Genomic DNA, 19,222 nt, shown 5'->3' with positions numbered 1-19,222 from the left:
ACAAATTTGAAAACAGGTTTCAGCTGCTCCCCAGAGCTACAAAGGATTTACCTTCTTATTGAAAAAAAAACTCCCTTGGACTTTTGGGTGTCTATGCTCTCCTTTTTACCTCTATACTAATTTATTTACGATGTAACTGTAATTGTTCATTCATTCACGCATTTATTTGTTCATTCATTACCTACTAGATGTGTTTTTTGTCCCAGGAACTATGCTGGGTACATGATGACATACCTCACTTTCTTTGCATTACACCAAACCTGGAGATGAAACTTGCAAAGACTCTAGCTAATAACGCAATCCCCCTATTAGGGATGCGACTTTGTTTCCTAATTCTTTAACGTACTTACCTTTGTATTATAACTTGTTTGTGGAAATTATTTTCTGGCAATATGTCCTCATTTTTGTTTTATTAAATTCTGATGTTTGTTGGTTTATTATCATTGTTTTTAGTGTTGCTTCCCTGCTACCTAGGCTCACATGTGCTAACAGGCAGAATTTTTGATAAGTATGTAATATTAAGATACAAACTGTAAATTTTCTCCTTTTCTTAAGACATTCTTACTTTATATGTAGAATTCTTCCACAGACAAGTCATGCTTCAGATAGTGTGAAATTGCGCTTTTGAAACTGAGTAGTTGGGGGTTTTTTCTTACTTTTAGAGAGTTTCTGAAACAAAAAGGTGCATTATTTCATCCATGTGATTCTAATGAGCGAAAGGCGCTATAATCCTGCATCCCGAATACTTCAAAGGCAGGAGGCATCAAAGCCATCATTTGTACTCTATAAACCAAAGTTCTTTCTGCAGGGATTTATGATTTTGCTAACATTTAGGATTAGAAATAAATACTAAATATATTCTTTATATGTTAGAATACAATATTGGCATGACACACATATATTTTCTAGCTCCGTATTTCATTGTCAGACACACAATCAGATCTCCTTACTCTTTCCCATGAAATTTTTAAAAAGTTAAGTTCATTTTCAGATACACTGGGACAAATGTCTAAAAAGATGAAAAACAAATTAACTTCATATAAGAATATTATTTCAGACACTGTCAATGGAAATACCATGGAGTTTTTCTGAACCCAAACAAAATAAACTCAGTTACTGAAAACTTTTAAAACCTGGTAAACCCTTAAGTTATTGATGAGGCCATTACTGATGAGACAAATACATAGGTGATACATAATTCTGCAAGAGCGTAATCATATACTACCATAATACCTCATATCTACTCATCTGAACTACAAAATCAAAGATGGGTGCATTCACAAAGGAAGCAACAGATATACACAAAAGGTAAATGTAAACATTAAAAATGCTCTTTAAGGTATTAAGACTTAGAAATTATTGCTTTCAAGATACTAAATGCTAATAATATAATACTCCCTTGAGAAGCAATGGATGAGCTAATATGCTTAATCATTACCTGCTTATTGCCTCACCCTTTCTACTTATTACTATGCTGTGAGAACCCGCAGAGTAACTTAATACTCAGCTTTCAGTGAGGCAGTCAGTGTGCAATAACAGAAAAAGTATTAGGCTCAAGACCAGGTGATCTATGTTTTACTCTTGGCTCTGTTACCCTTGGGAATTAAGTTAGACCCATTTGTAAAACAATGGGTCTGGACTGAATGGCCACTAAGGCCCTTCTATCTCTGATTTGATGACTGTGGACATAATGAAAGGGTCTAACCAAAGCTTCTTAGCAGCGTCTCTGCCCTTCCTTATCGATGAAAATGTGATATGTATCAGTTTCTTCTCTTTCCTCCTGTAATGCTACTGCAAACCATCCAGTGAGAAAAGTCCCATTACGTTGCATAATAAGCACCATGAAAAAATGCCCACAAATTGACAAAAATTATCAGTACCTCTACTGACTCTCCTATAGCCTGTGGGAGTTCCAGGCCTTTTAAAAGGCGCAAACTTATTCTACCCCATTAGGGTAAAGTAAAATAACTTCTTTCAGCAAATTCAGTGGACACATGTTGGGAGATGAGGGACCAGAAGAATCTTCATATGTAAAAATATGGGAAATAAATGACAGTGTAGAAAACATGAGTGAAGTAATATGTAATGGAAAATCTTTTTTAAAAAAATCTTTGCTCACATGGTTTCTGCTTTGAAATGCTATTTCCTGTCTTTTAATAATTTTGGTTTGAGACATCGGAGCAAATAAACTGTGGGTCAACAAGTGCAGAGCCAACTTCAATGGCGATGTTTCTTTTTAGCTTTTTAATTAATTAATTAATTAATTAAATTTAATTTACATTCAAGTTACTTAGCATATAGTGCTATAATGATTTCAGGAGTAGATTACAGTGATTCATCCCTTACGTATAACACCCAGTGCTCATCCTAATAAGTGTTCTCCCCAATGCACCTTCCCATTTAGCCCTTCCCCCCTCCCACAACCCCTCCGGCAACCCTGTTTGTTCTCTATATTTAAGAGTCTCTTATGTTTTGTCCCCCTCCTTGTTTTTATATTATTTTTGCTTCCCTTCCCTTATGTTCATCTCTTTTGTATCTTAAATTCCACATATGAATGAAGTCATATGATATTTGTCTTGCTCTGACCGGCTAATTTTGTTCAGCATAATACCCTCTAGTTCCATCCACGTAGTTGTAAATGGCAAGATTTCATTCTTTTTGATTGAATGGCAATATTTTTATGTGTGTGTGTGGGGGGGGGGTGCCCCTACCCAGATGGAGAGGTTGAGTTTTTATTCTTCCAGAAACTTTCTGTTAAAATAAGAGAAATACCCAAAACACATTGGCTCATTTCTGACACCCTCATCAGCTGAAACAAAGTCACAGAGTTCTCCTTTTTTTTTTTTTTTTTACTAATTATGTTTTGATTCAGAGGCCTGCAGTTGTATACAATTTATCTTTTATGCCCATGTTAATAATACAAAAGGCAATATTCTCAGCTTTGTTTTTGAATTTTTTCCTCCATAACAAGAAAACACACTAAAATTAAATAAAACTAAATATGTTTTAATACCCTGTCACTGAATCTATACAGAAAAGCCTTCATCCATGGATATGACAGGTCAGATCACTTGGGTCTTGCCCACTGTATATGGCAAGCAGCCGAGAAGCACCCAAACACTGTGATCCATAAGGCCAGTGCCAACCAAACTAATTCGATCATGAAAAAGAATATATGGCAATCGTTACAGAAAAACCTTGGCACCTCACAAGCAACCTTGGCACCCACAGTCAAGAAAGTACAGATTGTTTCAGTATCTTGAGTTCATGACCTGCTACTCTTCGACAACGCAATACAAATGGTTACTGGCAAACTGAAAATCAGCACTAGCATGCACCATTTTGTTTCCTTCACATGATCCCAAAGGGAAAGGATGCAATATGTATTGAGTGCCTACAATATGCCAAGGATGTGCTGCCTTTTAAATAGTAGATAGCCAATAAATATTTGCTATCTGGATACAATTAGAAGTACCTAGTTTCTCTCTTATCATTTTCTTTTAACCAGAATATCAAAAACAAAACCATAAAACCGATAACAAGGTGTTAAAATTGTGATTTTGTTTCTTTCTCATTTTACTAATGTATTAACAGGTTTTTTATAGAGGCTGAAAAGATATTAATAACCATCATAGATAAAGCTATTATTTAGTCATGCTAAAACTGCTTGACTTTTCTAGAAATCTAATAATTTACAATAATAACTGCTCTTCATAGATAGTAATTAATGGCTTTTTTCTATTTAATAAAGATTACCAGAGTCACGAGGATTTTAGCAATTTTAGAACCAGGGGGTGCCTTTACTTTAGTGACTCCATTGCCTTCACTAATAATGAAAAAAGAAAACATGCGACAGAAAAGAAATACACCAGAATGTGTATACTGATTACCTCTGAGTTGTGGCATTAAGGGTGATTTTTATTTTCTTTTTAATCTTTTCCTTATTTCCAAAATTCTCTACCATAAACAAGTATTACTTGAATGGTCATAAAAGTTATTTTTAAAAGATAATATAGAAGAGCACCATGGGGAAAAGGAAAACAAAACAGAAGGCGGCTGTGAATCTCCTCTTTTCCAGAATGCAGCTGTTTGCTTCACACCCTCCCAACTAAGCTTTCTAGGCATAGGTGGGTGAAGGAATGGGAAATAGAATCGGACAACTGCTAACCCTCTACCCCCACGTACTGAAAAAGGACAGAGGCTAAGCCAATTTAGCTCTGTTCATCTCTTCTTTATATATCACTTGAAGAAACAGCATCTAGATCTTTAAGAGAATCACAGACGTGCCATGGAGAGAAAATTTGGAAAGAATGAACGTCTGCTTCTCTTGTCAGAGTTTGAAATCTGCTCTAAATCTAACTTCTGAAGGTGGATCCAAGAATTTTTTGTTCCAGTTTTAAGACTAAATGTAAAAGTGGAACTGGTTCCTTTTTACAAATAGAAGTAGGAGAACAGAAATAGACTGTGAGGGTGTGACTATGGTTCTTCTTACAGAATTTCAATATCATAGGCATATTAAGTAAATGCATGGAGACTTTTTAACACACCCACTATTACTGAACATTACACATGCACCCAGATGAGCTAAATCTCTTCAGGAACTGAGGAGCATGGCGCTTCATATACTTTTCAAAGTCATACTTTCCCAATATTTTCCCGATGCTGAAGTTCAGAGAGTTTAAATGAGCTCCCATGCAAAACTAAGCAAATCAAAATGACACTATTTCTATAGGTACTTTTCCTACCTGCAGGAAAAAATCATGATAGTTATTTATAAAATATCATTAGTGGCACCATGAAAAAGAACGTGATGTACGATGTCACTGGGACACATCCTCTGCTCTAGAAACTCTGGTTTCTCAGGTACAATGCTATAGATGCTGTAATAAGCCTACTGCAATTGATGACTTATTTTAGATCTTTGAAATCATATGAGGGCTTGGGAATGGGGGAGGAATAATGAGAAAGTGATTACCAAGTTTATGATGATAAAGAGCATGTTATAACACAACGTAACAGAAAAGACTGGGCCTGAGATCGGGCACTTGGGTCTTGGTCCCAGCTCTGTCTCTGGCTGCCTGGATAACTATAAAATGTCACCTGTCTTCAAGGCCTGGGTGTTCTCATCTGCAAGATGAGGGTGGTTCTAGATGGCCATTGAGACTCCTTCTAATTTTAAAATTCTAATTTCTCTCTTTCTGATAACTGACTAAAACAAAGTCCAGATCTTTCATATTCTCTTTGAAGAATTAAAGTTCGGTGAGGATTTTGGGGGAACCTGGGTGGCTCAGTTGGTTAAGCGTCTGACTTTTGATTTTGGCTCAGGTCATGATCTCACAGTTTGTGAGATCGAGCCCTGCATCAGGCTCTGTGCTGATAGCACAGAGCCTGCTTGGGATTCTCTCTCTCTTTCTTTCTCTCTCTCTCTCTCTCTCTCTCTGCCCCTGCCCAACTCACACATGCTCTTTCTCTCTCCCTCAAAATAAATACATAAACTTAAAAAATATATATAGTTCTGTGAAGATTTTCCACTTCTTCCCAATCAAAAATGTGTTTAAGCAGAGCATAGAAGACAGCAATTTCCCTCTGGAGGATTCTAATTCTGAGGAATGACTAGAGTCTCATGTTAGCCAAAAAGATTTTACCTATTAGAAAACTGGCATAGTGGAGACAAACTGTACAATGATTAACATATGTGCTTATGGAAAAGGAAGGAGGTTTATAGGAAAGAAAGGAAACTGCAAGGAAGGAAATTGGTATATTTACTTCTTTCTAATCTCAGTTCTAAACTAGGGGAAATTCAAACACTTCACTACATCACTCTAGAATCCTTAATGCTTCAGTAACATGAATTATATGTTTGAATGGCAAAAGAGATACTCTGGAGTGTCTCCTTTCAAATCGTTTCACTTGTTATATTGGCACCGTTGGAAGAGTGCCAACAAATTCAGTAGGTAATGAATTGAAACTGAAATCGCACAAACCCTTGGGTCCTTCATCCTTGGGGGGGTGAAGGTTCCTAACTGGATCCCGGATACTGCAGTCTGTCCCTGCCCAGGTGAAATCGCAGATGCAGGTGGCTTCATTACTACACACCTGTGAGGAACAAAAAACAGAAATGGGACATTTTCATGGTGCTTTAACATTTTTTTTAATGTTTATTTATTTTTGAGAGGGAGAGACAGACCGTGAGCGGGGGAGGGGCAGAGAGAGAGGGAGACACAGAATCGAAAGCAGGCTCCAGGCTCTGAGCTTTCAGCCCAGAGCCCGACGCGGGGCTCAAACTCACGGACCGCGAGATCGTGACGTGAGCTGAAGTCGGACACTTAACCAACTGAGCCACCCAGGTGCCCCTCATTCTGCTTTTTTGACTAATGGTGATAAATGTAAAAGAGACGTGGGGCAGGGCAGGAGCTTTTAAAAATCACTTTGAATTTTTTAAGTCTCCCATGGTTGAAAAGGGGAGACAACATATATACAAAATTGCTGAGTGGTGTTTTCTTGTTAATTATAGAAAAATACCCATTGAAAGAAGAAAAAATGTTTTTTAAGATTTTACTTTTAAGTTATCTCTACACCCAACGTGGGGCTCAAACTCACAACCCTGAGATCAAGAGTCACATATTCTACCAATTGAACCAGCCAGGTGCCTCAAAATGGAAGAAAATTTTAAATTAAATGTTAATTGTTTATGTTGATATTATTTACACAAATGTCTGACAATGTCGTTTTTTCAGAAGTAGTTGTTTCTAGGAACATACTTCAGAAACATATGCTTAATTCAAGAAATTAATAGATACAGGGCTCCAGTGGCAGGGCCAGAGATTAAACACCTGATGAAATAAATCACCAATGCATTGTTTTACCTCACCACGTCCAAATGAGCACAACACCCACCTCCCCTGCCTGCCCTTGGTATCACCCTTCTCTCAGTCAGCCAGGCTGAAGACCCTCCTAGAATGATCGTTGTCTCCTTTTGCTTGTCCTGGGGACCAAGCAGCATGCTGGAATGGACTTGTAATTTAGATGAAATAAACAACCATGCAAACTAGAGATAGAGGTGTTTAAATTCTTATCTGCCTGTGAAATACATTCAGAGACAGATCATTAGAGATGATAAACTGAATATCAGCCTATTGGTATAAGTAGCTTTTTAATCTGAAGTGTTATAATAGCATGATTGTGATTAACAAGGTTGAATCTGACCTTTTATTTAACAGGATGAAAAAGTGAGAGGAAAAGTACAGAATTAAGAAGGGCCTTTCTAGATATTAAGTTTTATGATGTTTTCAGAGAGGTAACTGAAATAACTGAAATGCCTGTCCAGTGCTTTTAACAGTGATTATTGAACATTCACTATGTGCTAGGTACCTGTGCCGAGTGCTTTATGTATAGCATCTCATTTAATCCTCATACTACCCATCACTCTGGTGGCTAAGAGAAGGTAAGTGCCTTACCCAAAGTCACCAGGAGACCAAGGGGCACATCAGGACTCAAACCCATGGTTCTTTCTAGCCTCCAAAACCATGCTCTAAATCACTAAGCTATACTGGTGAGCCTAGGATTCAACCAAACCCAAAACCCTGAATAGTCATTAGGCATTTCCTTCTAAGGCCTCTCTACCTTGTTGTATTCCACGTCCTCTGCTAGCTAGCTATATTTTGATTATTTTTGCCTTCCTTCCAGTATTTTCCTTTTATGTTATCACTCTCTATTTCTTCATGTCTATTTTTTTCCCATTTCTAAAGTCTGTATAAATTTTGAAACGTCTTTCTTTTACTAAGCTAATTTAAATAATTATTAAAATCTGTGTCGAGATATTAAGTCTCAGTTTGCCAGGCAGTGTCTGCCCACCTTGTTCACAGAATTACAAACACAGGTGTGAGTGGAGAAAGCATTTTCTCTTCAGCTGGCAATGGGTGGAGCAGAACTATACAATTTTAAACATGTGAATTATATCAGTGATTCAACATCTAGTCTATGTGATCTTGTACACACAGATACTCAGTACACATGCTGAGTAGCCGAAAGGGAACACTGAGAGGACTAAAGTTATCCTGAATGGCACAAAGTAGTTCACGTGGGGTCTACAGTTCTTTTAGGAACCCTACCAATTTCTTCCACCTCTTTAGCTGGCAAGGTATAGACAATGTGGGACATACAAATAGCCAGTGATAAAACAAACAACACAAATAAAACCATATCGGTACCTATGGGTATTATCCTTAGCAGGTGAGGATAGTCTGGAAATTATCATAGTGTACAGACACTGGCAGCAGACGCAAAAGGAGAACGGCTGAAATGCAAGTCTGACGACTGTGAACTTTGAGGATGCCAGAGAATAAAGGTTTGAACTGGAACACTGATGCCTACTTACCCCATGGCCTGAACAGACTTTACCCTTGGAATCAAGTGGGCAGCTACTCATATTTAGGGCCTGAATCAGTAGGCACTTCCGATCTAAACACATCATGGATGGACCACATGGCGTTCCATCTTCTACATAGCCCACATCTGTATCATCATCTAAAATCACATGAGCACCACTAAAAGGAGAAAGATATTCATGCAACCATTAGCACCATAGTTAGAAACAGAAAGCCAACATGAAAGAGGCTTGCTCTTCATGAAATTAAAGAGGCTGTCAGTGGACATAGATGGCTCCTGGCATTTCTCCACCTCTCCCTGCCTTTCCCCCTTTCCCACCTCCCTTCAATAAAAGAACAGGAGGACAGGAAATACATTTCATTGCCATTATTGCACTGCATGTCATTGGGGAAAAAATGTCATCGGCACAAAGTATATCCTAAATCTTCACTTGTTGTCAAGACCAGCATGAAGACTAAGGGTGAGTTGCCTAAGAACAAAAGAAGCCGGCTTTTACATCAGCCGCTCCAAGGCTTTCAGGTGTGCCATGATACCAAAGGGCAGATGCTGAGCCAAAGTAGCAAATGAGAATATTTTGAAAATTGTTATGATTACTTTAGAGAACAGGATTATTTATGGTTGAGAAAAGAAACCAATTCCTCTCTACTGATATTTATTTCCAAAATGTCAAAGTCAGGAAAAACCTGAATTTGAAGAATCATCAATGCTATAAAGACTAATAGAGTAGCTTGCTGAATATTTTACCAATATACTAGTTTGGAATATATAATTTAATTAGGCTGTCGTATCTAAAGATGTGTGAAAACTTACACATTCAAAGAATGTGCGTCTAAGTAATTAGATTACAAATTTATTCCAGGAAGGATCTTCTTGTCTAGGACCTGGTTAGAATTGTTTTCAGAGCAGTTTAAAGGAAACAAAAACCAGCAATCATTCGAGCAAGAGAACAGTTTTCAATTTGCTCACCCAACCACTTTACTAAATCTTCTTCAAAAGTTGTTTTTTTTTTTTTTTTTTTTTGGATGTTTCCAAATCTTACATTCACTCACAGAAGATGAAGGTTAGCTACTCTAAGGACACTACGGATAGAAGTCTGCAGACACTAAAAGCAGTTCTGTAGGGGAATCCCAGACATGTTTGGGGCCACAACAGTACCATGTGTATGTGATTTAAAAAATAAGCCTCATACTTCCTGTGCCCTATACTCGCAGATAATTGGATATCAAATGTATGCCTACAACTATAAATAACATCTTAAAAAATATGCTCTATATGCTGAGTATTAAACCATCTTCTAAAGCAGAAATATGCTGCGTGAAGTATAAAGTCTATTTTTTATGATAAAAAATAAAACACACATAGTGTTCAAATCCTGAGCTATTACAATGCTCAAAGCTTTAACCATAGGTCAAAATGGACACTGTAAGTCTACTCAACAGTTATAATTACAAAGAAGACCCTACTGCTAATAAGTGGTCCCATTTTTGAGCAAATGTAATTTGCAAATCAATATACAACCTTGTTTTTTAACTCTAAACATGAAAGGTGATCATAAAATTACAGTCAACAGTCCTCTTGTGAGAAACAGAAAAAATTCATTTGATTTGTCTGAATTTGTAATTCTCGTGAATCATTAGATCCTCAAACATTTAATATATTACCTGCAGTCAATCACTCGGCCTTGATGGTAGAAGGAAGTTGGGATGATCTCACCCTGAAGTTGACCAATGCGCGGAGCTCGAGTAAGATTGGTACAGAGTAAAAATCCACAGAACACGTCACTGAGCATGTCAAATAAAAACAAAAACAGAACAGGATAGGATGAATCAAGCTCCAAATAATCAAAACTATTCAGTCCACATCTATTCAAAAATTGAAAATGTTTTCTTTCCTTCTAAATAAAAAGACGTGTTCAAATACTGCTGGTTGGCTATGACCCACACCTTCCTTGCTCACAGGATCGCAGTTTTGTTTGGGTAGCGACATGCCCAACCTCAAGAGATGGATCATGACCGGTGTCTGAGCTAGTCTGGCACCCCCATCCCCTACGGCCACTTTCCTAGCTGTCCCTCTGTCCTGCCCTAATAGGGCTAAAAGTGGCCCGTGGGTGTGGTGACTGGAAGAGGAGCCAGATAGGAAGTTGCCGGGGAGAATGTTGCTTTCTGGATAAGAGGTCAGAGCCCAACAGGGAGAAGACCTTTTGTTCCTACTCTCACACTGCCTGTCTTTGAATGTGCAGCCTTTGTATCCAACCTTGCCATCGTGAGTTCACAAGCAGAAGGACAGACACTCCAACATGCTACGGGGTCAAAATCATCTGGGTCCTTAGAGACACTGTTAAATCACACACACACACACACACACACACACACACACACACACACACACACTGCCTGCGCCCCCGCCCCCATGAGAGCAGCTACCTCCAGCTTATTTGTTAAGTAAACAATGAACTCCCCCCTAAAAAAGGGCAGGGAATTGAAATGACACATCAAAACAAAGGAAATCCATGTCCGATAAATGTACTACAAATGTACTACAAAAATGTACTAAATTCCATTTGCAATCAGGGAAATGCAAATTCAAACCAAAATAACATGGCAGTTTATGCCACCGGAAAGGATAAAAGTAAAACGTTTTTTAATACCAAGTGTTGGTCAGTATGTGATTCCACAAAAGTCTCATGTGCATACTACTGACGGCTGGGTTTACTAGTACAGCCATTTTAGAAAAGCTGTGACATCATCTGGGTGGCACTGAAAAGACACATACCCACCGACCTAGCCATTTTTCTTTTGGGTATCGGCCTTAGAAACACATGTACAAGCGTGCGCTAAGTTACACGTATAAGAATACCCACAGCAGTATGGTTCCTAACAGCCAAAACATGGAAACAACCTAAAATAGCACCGAGCGGAGAAATACATCATGGTTATGGGAATATGAATACGAACGAAAATAAAACAAATGAACAATACGTATGAACAGTGACACATACCGCGGAAGATGCTTAAAATGCTGACCTTAAGAGGCAAAATAGAAAATAATGCATGAAGTATGATTCCTTTTATACCAAAACCTTAGGCAAAATATATTGTTTAGGGATGAAAACTTAGGCAGCCAAACTGTAAAAGCCAAGAAAGTAATTGCCATAAAAGGATGGCAGTACCTCCGGGAGAGAGACAAGGGCACCTTGCAGGGAAGGATACGTTTTCTGCAATGCTGCAAGTTCTATTCCTTGATCCAGGTAGGAGTGACATGGAGATTCATGTAATAATCATTTGGCAAACTAAATATTTGTGCGTTATTCACTTTTCTGCTTACATGTTATATATCCCGATTTTTAAACATTTCAGAAACCACGCATTAATTCTCTTTACCCCCTTGGGGGTTGGATGTTCTATTACTAGATATTCAAAAGCTATCTTTTACAATGATCCAATCCAATGCCTCCCAAACTTTTTGAAGTGACACAGACACAGAGAAATGACAGGTTTGTCCAGGACATTAAGCTAATGAAATCCAGGTGTCCAACCACATACATTTTTACTACTTTGGGCCCCACTCCCTCCTACTGTCTGTCACCTTCGAAAGAGAAGCAATATTTTGGAATGTCTGTGCCTCACCTGTGAGACATTAGTTGAGAAGTTACGTTCTATTATTTTGGTTTAATTTTAAAGAAATTTTGGTCAAAGATTTGTTGCCTCCTAAGGCCTCATCCACCATCAAAGAGTACATGGAATAGCAAAGTTTCATAAAGTACAACAGAGAGGTCATTAACTAGGAAAAAAAAAACTCCTTGCTTTGCTTCAGAACTGGGAGAATCCTTATGGATACGGAAGGATAATGAAGGAAATTTGGCCCATAACTTAATGGTCCCATAGATCATGTCACTGAGTTAACTTTAATAAACCATACAATCACAATTTTCACTTTCCTAAACTAATCCAGGGAAAACTATTACCAGTGTCCTCTAAAAATATGTCATTTCCTGAGTAAAGATGCCTCCAATATGCACTAACTAGAGGCTTTTTAGAAGTGGGGGAAAATCTGATATAGACGTTAGATGCTTAATTAAATCAAATGGTATTGCACTCACGGAATGATCCAAAATATGTACCACTTCACTTTGAGTTGTCCCCGAAATATAGACAATCCACATATTGTGCTTGTAGAACTTTGTGTATACTAGTACATTCATAGGCCATACCTTCCAGCAAAAGTAGCAAATTAAGACCCAATATTATGTCTTAACACTTGGCAAAGTGTCTTTTCAGACAAGCATCAGGTGAAAGACAACATGGGAGAAATGTTTTACAGAAATGTTGTGAGTCTGTGCCACGGCAACTGCTGAGTCCATAGCCATTTGCTTCTAGATAGACTAATGTGTTCTTAAAGCACATACTCTTAACATTTTCAATAGTTGACTGTTTACTAAAAATCAGTAACACTTATTTTGTGCCCACGTCACATTTGAGCCAGGCCTTCCAAGTCACTCATTGTGCCCCTGAAGCTGACCACTCACTGTTTGCTGCACTGGATCCATCGGTCTCCATCCTTCCCACAGTTTCCCTTCTCTGTGCCTTCTGTGTTCAGCTTTTCGTAACAGAACTTGTCAGACCCTGAAGCCTCTTTTGGAGATGAGCAAGAGAAGAGGATTTGTGTTAGTCATCTTTGTTATTCACAACCAGCAGTGTGCAGGTAAATGCTTAACAACTGGTTGTCCACAAAAAGAAAAAAAAAATCCTGACTCATAGCATTTGCCAATTTCCATGCCAATTTCCACGGTGTAAATACCACTGTGCAAATTTCCATGGTCTAATTAACACATGGCTAATTTTCAACCGTCAATGTGACGGCAACAGGCTTCTGAAATTCCTGAAAATTTAACACTTGGCTCTTGCAAGCTACTACAAGACAGTGCTAACACATCCCTGTTTTTAACTTGAAAAACAAACTGATTCCCAAATTCTTGTTTGGTGGGTTTCAGGGAGGGAGGTAGAAATGGCCATCAGCAGGAATTAGGGAAAGTGGCATACAGAAAACTAATAAAGAATCTTAGGCCTGGGGTGCCTGGGTGGCTCAGCTGGTTAAGCGTCTGATTTCGGCTCAGGTCATGATCTCACGGGTTGTGGGTTTGAGCCCTGCATTGGGCTCTGTGCTGACAGCTCAGAGCCTAGAGCCTGCTTTGGATCCTGTGTCTCCCTTGCTCTCTGCCCCTCCCCCACTCAATGTTTCTCTCTTTCTCAAAAATAAATAAACATTAAAAAAATTAAAAAAAAAAAGAACCTTAGGTCTGTTTTATATTAATATTAAAATATATTATAAAGTCCTAGGCAGTTAAGATTTTGTATCGACACTTGGGTTTTGATTTATAAACCTTTTAAAAGACAAATATGCCTCTATCATCTTTCCTCTGTCAAAACTGAAGCACTGAAAATAAACCTTTCAGTTAAATGATATTTAACACTGAAATCACTCCTGCAGGGGCTCTATTATCCCTTCATGTGCTTTCTTTCCTTTGGGGGTGACCCAGCCTCCACCACAAGACAGACCCTTTTCTCTCTGTTGTGGTCTGGCCCCCAAAGGCTGAAGTTGAAGTTCGCTGGAAAGGCACTGTAAATGTCAGGAAGAGAAGGGGTGCATTAACACTTAGGGAATGTACTGAGAGTCATGACTATGTTCTCAATCTCTATGTGTCTGCCCCTCAGGAAGGACCTGCATTTCTTCCCTTCCAAGTGAGATAATAGAATTACAGAATTTTTAAAAGTCTGGTACTTTTCTGGGGTAAAAGAACAGAAGGCTAACTTGAGGGGTAAAAGTTAAACCCAAGGTACACGGTGAATCACGCAAGTGTCTCGACAATGAATGTGGCCATCCCACTGAACCCAATCTTTGCAAGTGGATGTGACATCCCTTCTCTGAAAGCCAGATCACTGAGTGACACGACTTGGTTCTGATAACAAGTCCTCAGCTTGAACAGTTGTTTTCTGTGGTTTTGTGATCACGCTCACAGTCCTCTTTACTCTCATTCTTTCCTAGAGTTTTTTTGAAAACGTCACTCTGGGAGCATTTAGGAGGCTCAGTTGGTTAAACATCCTACTCTTGATTTTGGCTCAGGTCATGATCTCATGGTTTCTGAGATCAAGTCCTGCATCCAGCTCTGTACGGATAGCATGGAATCTGCTTGGAATTGTCTCTCTAGCTCTCTCTCTCTCTGTCCCTCATCTGCTCATGCTCTCTCTCTCTCTCAATAAATAATCATTTAAAAATAAAATAAAATAAAATAAAACAAAACAAAAGAAAACACCAAGCTGTACATGTCTTTCAGCAAGACTGGCAGTGCAGGATAGTATGGAGAGAAACCTGTGTGCAGCCACCAAGCAGGAAAACATGACTTACTTGTCCCCCAGATGTGCTGACATTGGTTGTCTCGGGTCTTGCACTCCCCGTTGTAGCAGCGGCCCTGAGGACAGCGACACACATTAGGAGGCCCACACAGCCGGTTCCGTTTCCCCCAGATTTGTACTGCAAGATCTCCTTTTGTTGTTTTAGGTAAGTTGATTTTTTTTCACTCGATACCCCAATATTTTCAGTGAAAATAAAAATCACAAACATCTTAAGGGAAGTACAACAGACAGTTAAATTCTAAAACCCAGAACAGACCTCAGGGTACAGCTCTTGAAGTCAAAACTTAATCATCTACAATTTTACATTTTATGGAAAACAAAAGTTGGTACGCTTCTTGGGTGATTCCAGAATGACCTTTCGCTTCTTTTGGGTGTGAATGTTACATTACAACATGGCTTTCAGGAAAGAAAAAAATCCTAATTATAACAGATTACAGCACACTATAACAGTCAGACTTTCCCATAATAAGCTGGCGTTATTGAAAGAGGGTCACAACTCAATAAATTAAATTCGTAATTCCTTAGTTGTTACATTTTTTTCCCTTGCCCTCAATCAGACAATTTGTCACCAGGGTTAAATATAATACTATATTTAGTATTTGATATGCTATGAAGCAATGCTGAATTAGAAGACCACTGCAATAATTTATTGTTCTTTGAGTTGCAATTTCCCTTCAAAGTTACATTTATCAAAAAGAAAAAAAGAACTCACAAACTAATCCTTTTAAAATTACATTTAAAGTTTATCGCCCAGCATACCTGATTCTGATTGCATGCATATCCGTCTTGCTTATGAAGATTTGGTGGGCACTGAAAAATATAATGTGTTTAGTTAATGTTCAACATAAGTACCTTCAGATTCTGTGTACAACATACAAAAATGCAAAACAAAAACCAACCATGGTGAATATATAATCGGGAATGTTTAGAAAAACATGAGTAACGTTAAGTAGGTTATCCAAACCAATTCTTGGTAAAATTATTCTTGGTAATTATTCTCGGTAAAATTCTTGGTATTATTGGTAAAAATAACAATTAAATTAATCCATGCAATGGGTATTTTATACCATTACATTCACTTGCCTACAGTTAAAAGTAGAAGGAATTAAAACAGACAACCAAGGGAATGAATCACCTTGATATGTAGGAGTGGACACATTGGGGAACTAATTCACAAGACCTTTCTCAGCCCTGTGAAATGTCAGATCTGCATTCGACACCCCTGATGCTCACCCATAGGCCACATCACTGAGAAAGAAGAAATACTCTTTCAACTCAATGTCAGTGTTGCATCCCCGAACATCTCCAACCTCTCAAACTACAGGCCTGTCACTAGAACAATCGTGGCGGGATGGTTCTTTCTTTCCCCGGGTCTATTTATCAAACCATTGTTTAAAAAGTACACTTCACTTTCCCAAAAAGTTACCCTGAATAATTTAAAAGTTTTACTATCTATGCATTTTATTTGCCACATTTGAGAGACCTGAAGACAGTTCAAGCCAAAGGCTCTTGTACCGTGTTTAAAGCAATTGTGAAAAGAAAAAAAGCAATATGCATACAGGTAAAACAAGGGAATAAGAAACACAACAGGCACTGGGTCCTCCCCCAGTCTTCACCTTGTCAGTAAATGTCAGTTCCACTCTTCCAACGGGTCAGGCTCCAAACCTTGAAGTCGTCTTCTGTTTCTCTCTTTCTCTCACACCCTCCTTCCAGTCTGTCCACAAATCTCCCTACCTCTACCTTCAAACTATAATCACGATCTGACCACTTCTCTCCACCTCCACTGCTAACACTCGGCCCAATCCGCCATCATCCCTCACCTGAAGTGCGACACAGCCTCCGACTGGCTGCCCTGTTCCCACCCTACTCTGCCGTGACTGATGTGACTGCAAATCTGCCAGGCACGCATCCCCCCCACGGCCTCCGCCCTGCTCTTCCTTCACACTTCCCCCCAGACTTCTGCGTGGTTTGCTCTCAAAAACTATGACCCCTCCCATGTTGGCGTTCTCCGTTCCCCATTTCCTGGTTTTTCCTTCTCCTTAGGATTTATCACCTTATGCTCATATATGTTACTCGTTTGTCTATTGTCCCCCTCCCAGTGTGAGCTCCAGGCAGGCGGGGATTTTATGTTTGGTTCCCTGCTGCCTCCCAAGCACCTAGAACGAAGCCAGGCTCGATTATTATTGAGTAGGTGCTCAATTAGTATTGGCTAATGGAATAAATAAATGAATGACTTACGCAGATACAATTAAGTTACTCTGTTCTCCACATATCAAGCTGTTTATCAAGTTCAGTACAGAAAGGCAATAGAACCAATTTAGAATTTACAATTGCCAAGAAGCACTAGCTTACTGAGGAACACTGAGATAAAATGCTTTGGTTTTTCCCCTTTCTAAAGAAAAACTGGCTTTCACATAAGCTTTCATTCACCACAGCTTTATGATCAATCTGATGGTGACTATTCAAAGGACATAATTATCAGCGCTAAAACCTAGCATACTGGGCCCGTGGCACAAAAACAGAGATCTGGCCACAAAAAGTGGCCTCTTTCATCCATCCAAATCCACTCAAAACACAATCATTATCTTATTAATCAACTAACATTAATTATTCACTTACTCTGAGCCAAATACAATCACACTGAACAAAAATGCAAAAGAAACGTGGCTACTCAAATAGGTATACCAGGGTCTAAAATTACTTTATCACATTTGACTTTTGTGAGGTCGCAATTAAAAAGAAATGTGTAGAATTCTTACCAATTAAAAGAAAAAAAAGCCCTTATTATAAACTGTCACAGCTACATACAAGATTTCTAATCAATTTATTTTCAGTTTAGGCTAATAAAAGTGAGTTGCTTATTACTGAAATGTTTAACGTGGGAAATTACAGAATGTCTTACTTCTCTGGAGACACTTAAAACAAAAGAACCATTCATCTGTATACTTTGTTCTGCTGTGAGCAGAGCTCTGGATTCCATCTCTAAATGCCATTCTAGCCCCCAGTTTCATGCTGTGCAGGAAGGTTCACACGAGGCAGGCTTCAGCAGTGCAATAGCATTTAAATGTGCTTATTTTAAATCGTGTTATGCCACCCATTTAGATGCCATGTTTCATAGTGCTAACAAGAAACATTTCCCACATCTTTCAAAAATACCTTTATTATATCATCCGGTATTGTTTGCCAAGGATTTCTCTCAGTTGCACAAGTATTGTTTATTCTGTGATAAACCGTGAATTTAAAAACCAGCCCAAACGGATAAGCAAATGCTAACATCAAAAGTAAGCAAAATTTGAGATACAAGACAAAGTCATGATGTTGCCAATGACATTGATTCTCAGAGATGCAGAGATTCTCAGAGATCCCATTTTCCTAATCATAATTAGTACCAATTAAATTCAAAGTTCACTGCCTGTTAGAAAGCAGAGTTCTGACGGATCTTAGCTTCCTCTATCCCAATTATCTATTTCAGGCACATTCTGGTCATATAAGGAAATGATTGCTAAAAGAACATGCTATTCCAATATGCCACTGAGATATTAATTGAATAGTATAGTATAATAGTATAATTTTCACCTTATACACATGAGGCAAAAAGAATGTTTTAAAAATTTAGGCTACAGAATATTAAGTAGAACATAGAGCCCTCATTAAAAAAGCCTTACTTCCAGTAAATTCTATGGCAATTCAGGAATTAAAGCCTGAAATGAAAAAAGCTGTACTTTGAAAAGAGCTGAACACACAGAACCAAAACCATATATGATGGGTATAAAAATAGTATTATTCTACAAAACTAAAAATACAACCCAGTGAAACAGTGTATCGGGATTGTCACCAAACATAAAACTTGGCACGAAACACAGAACCCACAGTTCTTACGCTCTTTCACTATATCATAGGAAAATTGCAAGGAAACCTATTTACATATCTAAAGAGAAGAAACAGAGAAGCACAGAGTCAATACAAAATAGCTTGAAGATATTTCACTGTATCACATCCTTAAAAGGGTCCCTCTGAATGGACTCTCAGATAATATACATTGAGAATCTTCAAAAAGGCTAGTTAAAAACTTTTGCCTCCTTCTCCTCTTTACCCCTCTCCCCTCCAAGGGAACTCAGTGTAATTCTAGCTACTCTGTTCCAATACTTGCTTCCCTCCCCCCACTGCCCCACCTGCTCCAGGCAAGTAGACTGCCTGACTGATTGACAAAGTGAGGAAGAACTACCGGGCAGTTTGGCTCAGTTCTGCCTTCTTCTTTTGCCTCCTCACACAAAGTATACTCTCCCCACTGTTCCACAGAGACATACAAGGCAAGGACCCACCTTTGCAGGGAGAAGTCACTCCAGACCCACCTCTGTCAACAACCTGTTGCTACAGCCTGAATATGGGACCTAGAAAGAGGCTCATTTAGCTCTCAGTGCAAT

General features: G+C 38.6%; 1 protein-coding gene across 16 annotated transcripts in view; it reads right to left on the bottom strand.

Moving 5' to 3' along the window:
• Window positions 1-19,222, bottom strand: part of ADAM23 (ADAM metallopeptidase domain 23) — a 317,233-nt gene that overhangs the window by 44,419 nt on the left and 253,592 nt on the right. For 15 of the 16 annotated variants that reach the window (XM_042949899.1, XM_042949900.1, XM_042949905.1 and 12 more), the window contains 6 exons: window positions 15,558-15,608; window positions 14,791-14,854; window positions 12,914-13,019; window positions 10,050-10,169; window positions 8,378-8,546; window positions 5,985-6,096 (listed from right to left, as the gene is read on the bottom strand). In XM_042949899.1, coding sequence (XP_042805833.1) covers window positions 5,985-6,096; window positions 8,378-8,546; window positions 10,050-10,169; window positions 12,914-13,019; window positions 14,791-14,854; window positions 15,558-15,608 — 622 coding nt within the window. Of the gene's footprint in view, window positions 1-585; window positions 670-5,984; window positions 6,097-8,377; window positions 8,547-10,049; window positions 10,170-12,913; window positions 13,020-14,790; window positions 14,855-15,557; window positions 15,609-19,222 lie in introns of those variants that run through there. The other variant, XM_042949898.1, reaches the window with a different exon arrangement.

The sequence above is a fragment of the Panthera leo genome, chromosome C1 (genome assembly GCF_018350215.1).
Source record: "Panthera leo isolate Ple1 chromosome C1, P.leo_Ple1_pat1.1, whole genome shotgun sequence".
Taxonomy (NCBI): Eukaryota; Metazoa; Chordata; class Mammalia; order Carnivora; family Felidae; genus Panthera; species Panthera leo.
The sequence above is the reverse complement of the archived record's forward strand: the minus strand, read 5'-3'. Positions and strand labels throughout refer to the sequence as shown.